Source organism: Cervus elaphus, chromosome 19 (assembly GCF_910594005.1).
Source record: "Cervus elaphus chromosome 19, mCerEla1.1, whole genome shotgun sequence".
In the NCBI taxonomy this organism is placed as follows: domain Eukaryota; kingdom Metazoa; phylum Chordata; class Mammalia; order Artiodactyla; family Cervidae; genus Cervus; species Cervus elaphus.
The window spans coordinates 73639214-73652427 of record NC_057833.1 but is presented as its reverse complement, the minus strand read 5'-3'; the positions used below and the strand labels follow the sequence as shown (position 1 = coordinate 73652427).

Sequence of the window (13214 nt, the reverse complement as noted above, 5' to 3'; positions counted from 1 at the left end):
GCATCTAGTCAAAGCTGTGGTTTTTCCAGTAGTCATGTATGGAAGTGAGAGTTGGGCCATAAGGAAGGCTGAGGGTCGAAGAATTGATGCTTTTGAACTGTGGTGTTGGAGAAGGCTCTGGAGCATCTCTTGGATTGCAAGACAATCAAACCAGTCAATCCTAAAGGAAGTCAGTCCTGAATGTTCACTGGAAGGACTGATGCTGAAGCTGAAGCTCCAATACTTTGGCCACCTGATGCGAAGAGCTGACGGTAAAGACCCTGATGTTGGGAAAGATTGAGGGCAGGAGGAGAAGGGGGTGACAGAGGGTGAGGTGGTTGGATGGCATCACTAACTCAATGGACATGAGTTTGAGCAAACTCCAGGGATGATGAAGCACAGGGAAGCCTGATGTGCTGCAGTCCATGGAGTCACAAAGAGTCAGACACAACCGAACAACAGGGAAACAGCTTGCTGACAGCCCCTCTGACCAAGAATCACGCAGACACATGAAAGACCAGAATGAAGGATAGTGAACTTTAGTCGTCAAGGGCCGAAGACCCACCGTGTCTTATTCACAGTCTGCACATGGACCTGGGAAGAGGCATGAAGTGCCGCCACTGCCCCAGCGCAGTGCTCTCCATAAGGCTACGCAGACACTTTCCATCTATCCTACCCTTCCCTTCTTGCTTCTTACTTCTGCATAAACAGCCCCTTGGAAGCCCTGAGGTACACACATCTGAGCTTCACCCCCTGGTCCTTACCTGGCCCCGTGGGATAAAGCCCTTTCTTCGCAAAGACCTGGCCTCTACCTGACCTTCTTGCACAACCGGGTCAACGGAAACGCGAAGAGCGGCGAGGGTGGGGGTTGGGGAAAGAGTGGGGAGCTTGGCGGGGTAAGGTCGCCAGGCAGCTGAAGTTGGGACCCTTACTCCGTCCCAACTCAGCGAACCGGAAAGGGGGGCGTGGATGAGAGTTGGATAAGCGGGCACCGGCCATTTGGTGTCGCCAGTGTCGCCAGTCACGTTGAGGCCTTATGGCGACACTGAAGTTAATTTTCCGGAACCAGTATCTCCGCACGGTGCTTCTCGGGGACTGCGACCCTACGTCGTCCCCCCCGCCCCGGGGACACCGGCGCGGAGCCGAGACAGCGCGCGAGGCCGCGCAGACCACTGTGGGACCACTGTCGCTCTCGGGGCGGAGCCCGACTAACGGACTACTGCGCAGGCGCGGCCCCGCCCACCGTGACCTGTGACCCTGCTCTCCTCGCGTAGCATGGCGGCACTCAGGGCTCTTGCGGCGTCCAGGCTGGCGGTGACCCCCGGGTTCGCGCCGCGTCCCGGCCTATGGCCGCTGCCCCTCGGCGGACCGGCGCCCTCCTCGCGCGCGGCCCTCCACGCCTCCGCGCCGCGCCCCGGGCCCAGGGTTGCAGTGGTGAGCGGACGCGGGCACCTGGGGAGATGGGAACCAGGGGCCGTGGGAGCCGAGGGCTGAGGCCCGCCTTCCCACCCAGTCTCTGCCCGCGATCGGCTCCTCTGCATCCACGCCCTCCCTCGGCTCCCCAGCCCTCTCCCGCCCCCCGAAATCGGCCTCTCCCCCCGTTGGAGGCGGTCGGCCGCCTGGCGGACCCCTTGACCCTGGTGACCGGCCCTCCATCCCTTCAGGTGCTGTCTGGATGCGGGGTCTACGATGGAACCGAGCTCCACGAGGCCTCATCGTAAGCCCCCGGGCGGCTCACCCTCGGGAGGGCCGGTCCCCCTTTTCCTGAACCGTCTGGAGAAACCTTCCTTCTGGTTAGAAAGGCAGAGACCATGGTGGACGTGAAGGAAAACGTTTGAAATCATGCATGTGAAATACAGGGAGGCACAAAATAAGCTTTTTAGCGTCACCTGTGATGTTGTCACTCAGCATTAAACACCCTCTCCCCTCCTGTTTTTCCACACCCCTGTGTAACACACGTTGGAATCACAAGATCCTGTGTTTTGGAGATAGAGCTCCATCCCGTGTTTACAGCATGATTGTGAAGGGTGGTGCAATGACCTCGCTGTAGACAGGTGTCATTGCTGTAGCCTGCCAGTTACCAAGTAGTTTATATCTTGGCTTTTCATTTATCTGAGAAGTTACTGTGAGCAGGACTGAAGAGGCTGTAAGATTCGAAGTTAGTTGGACGGGAGAGTTAGGTAGTGGTTAGGGAACACCCCTCTCCCAAGCCTGGGAACTCACTGGCCCCAGAGGACCCTGACGCTGGTGAGTCCGCTGAGCCCTCCCATTGGGAGGGGCCAGCGTGTGCTGATGTTGGCTGGACAGGGGGTGAATTTCGTGGGTTGACTGTACATGAGGTCCAGGGAGCGGAGACCAGATCCAGGGGTTCCCAGCCCTGCCAGGAGATGGCTGTGATCTCTCTTGGGGTCATGCTCTCATGCCACCTTCTTCCCTGGAAGGGGATGGTGACAGCCCTGCCGGGGATGGATCACACGCCAGTGTTTGGACTTGGGCTGGCACCAAGCAGTCCTGGGCAACGCTGCTATCATCAGCAGCCCCCAGGATGCCTGTGTGTCTTCCTGCCTCCCACCCCCATGAGGGGAAGGTTGAGGGGACCAGGAGGACCGAGAGCCCCCCTCAAGCCCTCAAGGCCATTGTCAGGTGGCCTGTGGGAGGACGAGTGCCCAGAGGCCGCCTGGGAACCCAGACATCCAGGCTGTGACCGCAGGTGGTTGCCCGTCCCCACACCCTGGTTTGTAGAAGGAGCTTGGGCACTGGCTGGTCTCCTCAGGCCAGGTCAGTGACAGCGACTCACATGGAGGGCGTTTGGGTTGTTAGCGAGCCAGCTGTAACTATTTTCAGAGCAAGGAGACTTAACCTGGGTGAGGCATGTGCACATGTCAGTCAGGTGAAACCCTGTGTTTATAAACCCCTGTGGGCAGGTAAAGTTGGGCTGGGCTCAGGTCAGTCTGGTCTGATTCCCCCCCATGCAGGATCCTGGTCCACCTGAGCCGCGGGGGGGCCGAGGTCCAGATCTTCGCCCCTGATGTCCCTCAGATGCACGTGATTGACCACATCAAGGGACAGCCTTCCGAGGGCGAGACCAGGTACAAGCCCCCTGCCTCATCCCTCGGTGTGGACGGGGCGGGTTGAAACGCCCCAAGAGCCCGCCCACAGTTGCTTCGTCTTAGCTGTGAGCCAAGTCCGTGTTCAGGTGGGCGTCACAGCTGTGGTCCTGGGCTTGTCCCGGGTCTTGGGGTGTTCTCACTTCCCACGCAACAGGAACAGTGAAGGCGGGTCTCCCTGCGGGTCTCTTATACGTGCCTTCTGACCTAAGGCGTGTGCGTTCCTTTGGCTTTGAACCTCATCCACCCGCCTGGGCCCCAGATATCTGTGAGCAACTCCCACCAGCATTTCTGTTCTGAGGGTATGCAGCCCTGGTTTCAGATTCCGTCCTGCCTGGGCTGTGGGGTGACGGCCCCTGGAGGCTGTGTTTCCCAGGTGCCCTCAGGCCAGGGTGCAGACAGTGAGGGACGGGGTGGTGGGAAGGAGGTGTGGTGCCCTCTCCTGGGACTGAGGACCCCCGATCAGGACCCTGGCCCTGGGCTGCCCACAGGGCAGGGAGAAGTTCCCGCTGCGGCTGGTCCCTCAAAGTTGCCTCTTAAGGCTCTGCTCATGGTTCCGTCCCCATCTGTTGTGCTCGCTGAATGCTACCTGGTGGCCCTGCCTGACGCTGGCGTCTGAATGACTGGGTGTGGTGGTTCTGAAGCGCCATTTGACAGGGTCCGGAGACTGAGTGTAGACCCGCGGTGGTCCCTGTCCCTCTGCGGCCTGTGAGCTGGGAGGATGGGTCCTCTTGTGTCATGGCAGCTCCACCCCACCCCCGTCCATGCTGAGGGACTGAGGGAGGGAGTCCGCACTGACCCTTTGGGGCCTCTGCTCATCCCCAGGAACGTTCTGATTGAGTCGGCGAGGATCGCGCGAGGCAAGATCACCGACCTGGCCAAGCTCACTGCTGTCAACCACGACGCGGCCATCTTCCCCGGGGGCTTCGGGGCTGCCAAGAACCTGTATGTGTCGCCACTCGGGCTTTCCTTCTTTTCCCCCGGAGCGCTAGGTGGGGACACGATGGTGACAGGAGCAGCTGTGGGGGGACAGTGACGATGTAGCTGCCCCAGGACAGGGGACCCTGGAGGGAGGAGGCTCCCAGACCAGGCCATCAGGCGTGGAGTTGGGGGGCTGTTCCCTGGAGCTGTTCCCCACAGACACCCACCCTCCTGTGGAGCTTGCAGTGGGGAAATGGCCCTTCCTTCCCAGTGGGGCCATTTGGAGGATGGTCGTGATGAGGCCGGCCTCCCTGTTCTTTCTGCCCCGTGGGGAACAGGAGGGTAACTGGACCTTGAGCCGGGAGGCCGTCATGACCGCAGCCGTGACGTGTTTTGGCTTTCAGGTCCTCTTTCTGTTCTCCGTTCCTTTAAGTCTCTTCTCCACGTTTCATGGAAGTCCTCTTAGGCTGGCCTCACGGGCCCAGCACATCCCTTCCGCCTTGCGCAGGGCTGCTGCTCCCATGACGGAGGGGCTTGCTGCAGCTGGGGCTGTGCCAGGAGGCCCCAGACAGCTGCGCCCATGGCTCTGGGGCTCCAGCGCAGTGCGTCGTGCCCAACACCACCATTCTCCTCAGTTGAGCCGCTCACTCGTGGTGGTTCTGCTGCAGCACGATGGCCTCCCAGCTGGCAGTCTGTCTGCCCAGGTGTCGTGCCCCCAGGAGCAAGGGCAGAGGCGCTTCCATTCCCTGAGTCCATCCTTGCCCTCGGTCCTTCACCTCCAGGCTCCCCTCTGCTCGCGGACGTCACCGGAGAGCCTCCTCTCTCCACATTCCCAGCGGTTTCCACAGTCCTTCTCCCGCACTCCTGCCATGCCTCGTGTCCAGTGCCTCTCACAGCCAGCCTTGGGGTGCTCTCCACTGTCTCTGTGCTCCCCACCGTCTCTGTGCTCCCGAGCCTCTTCGCAGTAGGCAGCAGGTCTCGTCTGCCTCGGCTGGGCTTGTCCCTCTGGCGGGACCCGGCTTCCGTCTCTGAAGGATGAGCTGGATTCACAGAGCCTGCCCCATCCCTAGACCCTGCCCAGTCTGAGGGCAGCGGCACCAGTGTGTCCTTGCGTGTGTGGCGGGGAGGGGGTTGGGGCTGTGTCCCTGGTGTGGCTCATGACCCGCCTGGGGTGACTTCGCGGTCGTGAGGAAGCATCCTTGTCTGTGAGCTCACAGGCCCCCGGGGAGCTCTCTCTCTGACCTTTCCAGAAGAAAGGCCAGCTCCTTGCCAGTGGTCTGTGCAGTGCATGTGGGGCAGCAGGTGAGCTCAGTGTGACCTGTTCCCTGTGGAACCCCAGTTCTTCCTGCAGGGGGCCCCAGCACCCCTCTCCAGCACCATTGCCAAATCTATGTCCTGCTAGGTTCACACACTTGTCTTAAAAATCCCGTAAGATGGTAGCCTCTTGTTCTGCACTTTGTATTTTTCAGTTAAAGCTGCGACTCGTCCCTTAACGGGTAGCCATCATGTAGTGACGTGGAGCTGACGAGTTTCTGGGACTCTTCATCACTCGTGGGGTTTAGCTGATGTGCGTGTGGTCAGAGTGTAAAGTCTGACCCATTTTGAGGCTCTCACACAGCCTGAGAAACTACCGGGGCAGAGGCCTTGGCCACGTGAGCCTGGCAGAGGGAGCCAGGAGGGGGCTCATGGTAGACAGTGCTGTGGTGTCGCCGGGTCTGAGCCCACCTGCTGGAGGGGGACCATCCAGACCCTCGGTGCTCTTGTTCTGTGAAGAAGATGGGTCTTGTTTGACTTGACCCTCATCCCTGTTAGTGCCATGCAGGCTCCGTTGTGGGTTTCAGGCCAACGGCACGTTCTGTTGCTCTGGGGCTGACCGAGCAGATGGCTGAGCACCCACACGTGTCTGCACACGTGTCATTTCCTTCAGCTGCTGAGAAGCTGACGGAGCACTCGGGATGCAGGAGGGGGTGCTCCCCAGGCAGGTGGAGGTGGAGCCCTGAGGTCTGAGGAGCCCTCTTCTCGTGGCAGGAGCACATTTGCCGTGGATGGCGGCACCTGCAAGGTCAACAGAGACGTGGAGCGCGTGCTGAAGGAATTCCACCAGGCCGGAAAGCCCATTGGGTAGGTGTGGCTGGGGGGGCGGCCGTAGCGGGGCGGTGGGAGGGCTGTGGTGGAGCCCGCGGCGTGGCCGCGCCGGGTCCCCCAGCCAGGTGCTGGGCTTGGAGCTGTGTGGATTTGGAAACTCTCGGCCCTTTTCTCAGCGTAACTCGGGGTTTTGTGTGAGTTCACAAAGCCTTCCAGCTCTGAGAATTCTGAAGTTGTGTGGTTACATTAATGTTTCTGGGTGGCGTAACAGTGAGGGGAGAGGGTGAGTCTGTCCTTGTCTAGAAGGTTCTCTGGTCCTGCTCTGGCCTCAGCCTTTGCCAGGCCTCTCCTCGCTCCTGGCTCAGGCGGCCCCTCAGCTAGCTGGCCTGTCCTTCCTGGAGCCACAGCCGCCCTAAGAACCATGCCGGCCCCTGTGACACAGCTGAGCTTCCTTGGGGACTAGATCCTGTGGCGGTCACACACTGGGCCCACACTCAGGGCACAGCCACTCCACACTGCCCGGTCCTTGGTCCTCAGTCCTGGTCCCAACAGACTGCGAGGCCGGCTATAACTCACACCAGGAGGCTCTCAGAGACAAGAAATGGCCACGCCATCATCAGACCTGCTTGTCAGGCTGTCCTGTCCACAGGCCTCCCCAGGGGGCTCCTCGGTTCTGCTTTATTGAGACAGCGATGCTGGAGCGCGTGTGTCGCGTGCTCTGGGGTCATCCCTGACTGGGGAAGTCCTCCCAGGAGCACAGTGGTGCACAGACGCACTGAAAGCAAAACTTGCCAGGCCTCCATCACAGCTGCTTGCTGCTTTCTCCTGGCCAACTGGAGAAGGAGGTGGTTAGAGTGCTCAGTCTGGAGGGGGCACAGAGGCTGGAGAGGACAGCCTACCAAGGGTTCAGCATCTAGGACACACATCCTCCTGTGCCAGCGGCTACAGCCCAGGAGGGCATGTGCCCAGACAACACCTCCACCCCAGACCCTGGATGCTCCGACTGCCCGTGGAGGCGGTGCCGAGCAGCTGCAGAGCCCAGCTGATCAGCCCTGGCGCCTCGCTGAGGCGGGGCCTGCGCGTGCAGACAAGCACCTTGCGTGCTTCCTCTAACAATTCAACGACACGATGAACAGGACGGGTGCCCAGCAGACCGACCCCCTTCCGGCGGGCGCTCCTTCACCTCCCAGCGGACACTCCTGCTCCAGTGAGCGGACGCCTCAGCCGAGCTGCACGGGAGCCGGGGGGAGGGCGCGGGGCGGGGACATCGCCCTGTGCTGGCTGCCAGGTCACTCTGGGCAGCTCTGTTCAGTGCCTCCTACAGCAGCTCGCCTGTTTCTTTCTAAAAGTGGCAGTGTCATTCGACCATGAGCAAGACGCCCTTGCCAGGTCAGGACCCCTCACATCCTCCTTCCAAGGCAACCACCCATCACTCCTTGGCCCGCTCGTCAGGAGCACGGACAGTATCGGGGTCCAGCCAGCTTTGTGCCAGGCCTCTGCGTTTGTCCCCGCACTGCAGGAGCCCCTGGCAGCCTGCGTTGGCCTCCACGGCCCAGCGTGCACCCCTGGGCATCGCCTGCTGAGTTAGGTGCCTATGACTTGGTGACATGACAGGCCCCCAAGACGTTGGTTCCGATGACACTCACCTGGTCCAGGCAGCAGGGATTTATCTTGTTCCCAGATGCTGTGGTACCAACTAGTGTGAAGGTACATTCTTATGACATTTTATTATAGGGGGTGCACACTCGGCCTTTAAGGTCAGCTTAGGACCAGATGAACAGGTGGAGGAGGTGCGGCGCAGCCCCCTGGGGGCATTTGGGGCCAGGGGAGTGGGACCGGCCAGGCCTGGAGCTGCTGTGGTGGGTGTCACACGTGCTTTCTTGGGGAGCAGGGCACTAGTGCAGCCCTGGCTCCCCTGGGCCTCAGTGTTTGCTGATCCAGGGGCCCAGGGGCTGCCGGTCAGGAGCCCCCCGATGAAGAGCAGGACCTTGGAGCAGGCACCCACGTGGCGGGTGTCCCCATGAAACTGCTGGGCGCCTCTGGGGACAGCCTGTTGTGGGGGGCAGGGGTGGGCTAGGCCTGCTACCAGGACAGGGCCCTCGCCTCCGCTCGACAGGCCAGGCGAGGCTGCTGGTTGGACTGCGTCCCCCAGCCCCCTCCTCTCCCTCCAGAGAAGGTGGTCGGGTTGGAGCCGGTCAGTACCGTTCAGCTTCTCTGTTGTGTGACAAACCAGCTGAAAGCCTCAGCCAGAGATAGTGCTGCCGTGTACGGTCTTCCTGGGACACAGGACACTGCGGGCGCCTGGTGCACACGTGGCAACCGGGGCCTCTGCTGACGGCTCCCCAAGGCTCCCCAGCCTGGCGCCGGGCCCTGCGCTGCCCCACGCTCCGCCGGTCACTGTCACTGCGGGCAGCCTGGGATTGGGGTCAGACTGCAGCCCTCGGAGCCGGCAGAGCCCACGCACGGGTTCACGCTCCTTTCTGAGGCTTATGTTCCCCAGGGGCCTCACTGTGCCCCAGGCCGGGCGGCCACGTTTGGTCCTGAGCTGACCCCTTGTCCCCTTTCAGCTTGTGCTGCATTGCTCCCGTGCTCGTGGCCAAAGTCCTCAGAGGCGTCGAGGTCACTGTGGGCCATGAGCAGGAGGAAGGCGGCAAGTGGCCGCACGCCGGCACCGCGGAGGTCATCAAAGCTCTGGGCGCCAAGCACTGTGTCATGGACGTGACCATATCCTTCCAAGAGCTGGGGCGGTGTGGGGACCCCCTCCGGCCCATCGGGGCTGCCCTGGGGTACTGCAGCGCGGGGGTGCCCAGGGCACCTGAGTGATGGGTGGGCAGCAAGGCTGATGCCGCCCCTGCCCAGTGGCTTTGTTCCCACGTCCCCTCAGTGGTGCCCGCTGAGCTCAGCACACCCCAGACTCGGGCTCCGTGGGTGGGGCGAGGAGACGGTCTTGGGCTCATGGCGGGGATTGGGGGGGTGGCGGCTGTGTGGTGTGGAGATGCCCTGTAGCTGGCCCCCCAGTGGCTTCCCAAGGGATGTGGTCAGGAAGCGGCGCTCTGTTTGTGGGGTCTCGGCAGCTCGCTGGCTGGTCTCGGGTCTTTGCTGAAGCAGCGCAGTCAGTGCCGGAAGCCCCTTCCAGGTGCTGTTGTGGCGCAGGAGGGGGAGGCACTTTTGGGGGTGCGGGGTGGCGCTGGACACCAGACTGTCCTGGTCCTGGCTGCGGGTGTTTTTCCATAACCTGTGTGCACGAGGCTCACGTGGACCAGAAGAACAAGGTGGTCACGACCCCGGCCTTCATGTGCGACACCGCCCTCCACCACATCCACGACGGCATCGGCGCCATGGTGCAGAAAGTGCTGGAGCTCGCTGGCCGCTGAGGCCTCGGCACAGGCCCACCCAGCTCCCTGCACAGCCACCCTCCCGTCGGCCTGGGACCCTGCAGGGGCTGACTCTTTGCTTAAACGTGTAGGCATTGTCTTTGTAAGGAGGGCACTTCTCACACACTCAGGGCCGAGGGGCTGCTGACGTGAGATGGTCCCCCAGCAAGGAGGGAGGGGCGGCAGGGCCCACCCTCTGAGGATCGCTGGCTACTTGCTCTGCCGGCTCAGGCTTCAGCTCGAGTCTGCTCTTCAGCACACGCAGCAGGTTGAGGCGACGCCAGGCCGAGGTCGGGCTTGCTTCGGGGCACCTTATGTAGTGTTTGGAAGGAAACGTTCTCGAAGCTCACAGATCTCATAGTTAGGAGACCAAAATACCATCTCATTAGTAATTAAAGATTCTCTCACCTGGAATAGACGTGTCCTGATTAGAATGACCTGTGGCTTTTCTAGAGCGGCCGCCCCTCGGTAGGGAGGGTAAGCTTGTGTCTGAAACAGACAAGGGTGCCCCGTCCAGGCCTCCTGAGCCCGCACATGAGGGGCAGGCCCACGTGAGCTCCTCACCTTGGGCTCAGGTCTGTTTGTGTCAGGAAGGGAGGGTGGGCTCTGGGGGTCAGGCCCTGAGCAGGGGGGCAAGGGGACTGAGACGTGAGGGAGGAGCTGTGAAGTGTGAGCTGTGCTGGCCAGCGCCCTCCTCTGAGCGGGAGTGGTGTCTGTCCCGGGACAGCCCAGGGCTTCGCACGTCACAGCACAGCCCTGCCCGCCTGTCCTCAGGCGTCCGCCGTTCAGTGCCACTCTGTCCACACTGGTCCCGAGAAGGCTGCTGGGCCAGCACAGCTGGGCCCAGTCTACACAGCTGTGTCTAGGTGGCCTGGGCAGGGGCCTGGACAGGTCCCCCACACTGCCCCCCGCCCCACATCAATGACGCCCCTCTAGCGGCTGTCTCGGTTCTCGGGTAGCGTGGCTGGGGCAGAGGCTTGGGGGAGGCTCGGTAGAGCCTGAGTCCATGCCCGCCCAGTCCCCTCAGCGCCCCGGTGTCTCGTGTCTGCCGTTCTCTCCCCAAGAACTCATTCTCTGGTGACCTGTCGCCCTCCCACGAGGCCAGGTCCCCTGGGACACAAGCCCCTGGGCCCCCTTGGGGACACCAGCCTGGCTGACCAGTACCGTCCTGCCCCGGGCGGCTGCAGAGGGCTCGCAGGGCCTGCGGAGGTCAGGGAGCTGAGGGTGACAGCTCCTCCTAAGGAGCTTGTTCACAGACAAGTTTACTACAAATGTGTGAGTGCCTGCATGTGCACGTAGGAGAGTGCAGAGTCACAGGCGTGCACCTCCGCTTGCTGCCTGTGATTCTGTCCTGTGGAAGAACTTCCTCTCCTGGGAGGAAGTCGCGTTCTCCCGTGCTTGCTCTGAAACCTGGGTCCGCTGTTACTCCACCTCTGTGTTAGGTTAGCGGTTGGTCTGGAACCTTCTGCATTCCATCCTTGTCTTCCAGAAATCCCGGGGCCAGGCCCGCGGGGCAGAGCGTGGTGTGGCGGCCCGAGAACCATCACCATGAGGCCACCAGGGGCCCCGCTCGCTTGGGTTCATCCCATGACTGTGGGGGCGAGGCCTGTGGGCTGTGGGGCTTCCGTGTCCAGGGGTGGGGCGCCTGGATTTCACCTCATCGGCTGCCACCTGCTGTGAACTGGCCAGAGTGCAGGTGACCAGAGAGGGCAGGGAGAGCTCATGAGAAAGCCCCCCAAGGACGTCGGTGTGGTCACTGGGGTCGTCACATGGTTCCCTGTTGTCTGCCCTGGACTCTTCCACACAAAGCACCTGGGTGTCAGGGCTAGGTGCCAGCCATCACGCTGTTCTGTGAACTGTGCGTTTGCCCGCTTAGCCCTGGTGCCAGCCCCAGCAGGGGTCCTCAACTAGGGACCCAGATCAGGCAGCAAAATCGGCGAAGAACGCGGCTCTGGAAACACCTGTAAGACGTTCGGAAGCCCCGGAGGGACCAGCAGACCAGAGCCAGAGGGAGTCCAGGCACGAGTCCGGTTGGCAAGGCCTGAGTGCCTGCCTCACGCCAGGCAGTGTCCCCGGGCTGGGGTGCGAGGGGCAGGGACACGCGGCACAGGAGGGCCGTCAGGGAGGGGACGGTCACCATCTGAGCAGTGTCAGCAGCAGAGCGAGCAGGTGGCTGTGTGTGAGGAGTGGTCCTGGCAGGGGTGGCGGTGCAGAGGCCCAGCAGGGGGGCTGGGTTCAGCATGGCACCGATGGTGGGAGGAACTGGTGCCTCAGGGCTGTGGGTCCCTGGAGGCTTCTTGACAGGCGGCCCGGCCACAAGGGGCGCTGCAGAGCCATCCTCAGGCCTGCAGGCTCCAGGGTTGACCCCGCCCGGGTGGGCAGCCTCCTCAAGCCGCCTCCTCCCACACCCTGGGGGCAGGGCTTGTCATTTCTGCCCAAGGCCCTCCTGGCCCCCACCGCCCCTCCCTGTCCCCCTGTCTGGGCCCCTTCGTGGGCACCTCCTCACCACCCCTCCAGTCCCTTCCACCTGGAGAGCCTGCTTCTGGACTCCCAGCACCCTCGGCCCTCAGCTCCCTGCACCAGCGTCACCCTGCTGACCTCTTGCCATGCTGTCTGGCTGAGGCGGTGCCCCCTGGTTTTCCGCCTTGATCTCGGTTTGTGGCCTGTGTGTGTGTGTGTGTGCGCGTGTGTGTGCACACCCATATGTGCATGCCTGTGCACGTGCATTTGCACGTTCTCATCACTGGCTTGTCACTGGTCCCGTCCACAAGGACTGAGAGCTCCGAAAGAGAAGGTACTAGACAGCCCCTCGTCTCCCCAGGACCAGGCTGTGAACTTACCAGTGGGCACCGGAAGCTGCGTAGCTTGCTGGCCAGGGTGGGGCTCACGCGGAGGCCCTGGCGCTACCCTCCGCCTGCCCCGTGGCCCCTCCACTTGATGGCCCTGCTTTTCCACAGCTTCCTTTTCCTGCCGGACTTCCTGTGATAACATGGTTCTCTGTCTTACACAGACTTTATTTCTTAGCGCGGTCTTAGGTTTGCAGGAAAGTTGATGGGAAGGTACAGGGTTCCCACCTCCCATGCGCACAACCTCCGCCTCTGTCAGCAACCCCACCAGATGTGCAGCTGCTACGGCTGAGAAGCCTGCACGGCTGCCTCACCCCCGCCCGAGTCCACAGTGTACCCAGGGGTCACTCCTGGTGTTGGACAGCCTGTGTGTTGAGATGCACGTGTAATGACGTGTGATACCATGACGTGTAATGACAGTGATACCATGGTGGTATACAGACGGGTTTGCTCTAAAACAGCTCCACCTGGGCAGCCCTCCCAGCCCTTCTCCTGGCAGCCTCTGATCTTACTGTCTCCAGAGTTGGGCCTTTTCTAGAATGCTGTGTAGTTGGAAGCAGTCTGTAGCCTTTTCAGACTGGCTTCTTTCACTTACCATATTCGTTAAGGTTTCTCCAGGCCTTGACTTGATGGCTCATTTCTTCTTGGTGCTGAAACGATATTCCATTGTCAGATTGGCCCCGTTGTTTATCCCTTTACCTACTGAAGGGCATCTTGTTTGCTCCTCAGTTTTGGCAGTTGTAGAGAAAACGCTGCCGTAGATGTGTGTGTGCAGGTTTTTGTGTGGACCTAAGTTTTTAGCTCCTTTGGGTAACCACCCCCCGCCAGGAGCACAACTGCTGGATTGTATGGTGGGAGTATGTTCAGTCTGAAAGAGACCGCAGTGCATCCCTCACAATGGC

At 61.6% G+C, this 13214-nt stretch overlaps 1 protein-coding gene across 1 annotated transcript; it reads left to right on the top strand.

The window, feature by feature from the left end:
• Positions 1–1220: 1220 nt before the first annotated feature.
• Positions 1221–9880, top strand: GATD3 (glutamine amidotransferase class 1 domain containing 3). Its single transcript, XM_043874343.1, has 7 exons — positions 1221–1413; positions 1644–1696; positions 2955–3068; positions 3912–4031; positions 6036–6128; positions 8660–8816; positions 9338–9880. The coding sequence occupies exons 1-7, from the start codon at positions 1255–1257 to the stop codon at positions 9464–9466; spliced, it is 825 nt and encodes a 274-aa protein (XP_043730278.1). The 5' UTR covers positions 1221–1254; the 3' UTR covers positions 9467–9880.
• Positions 9881–13214: the final 3334 nt, after the last annotated feature.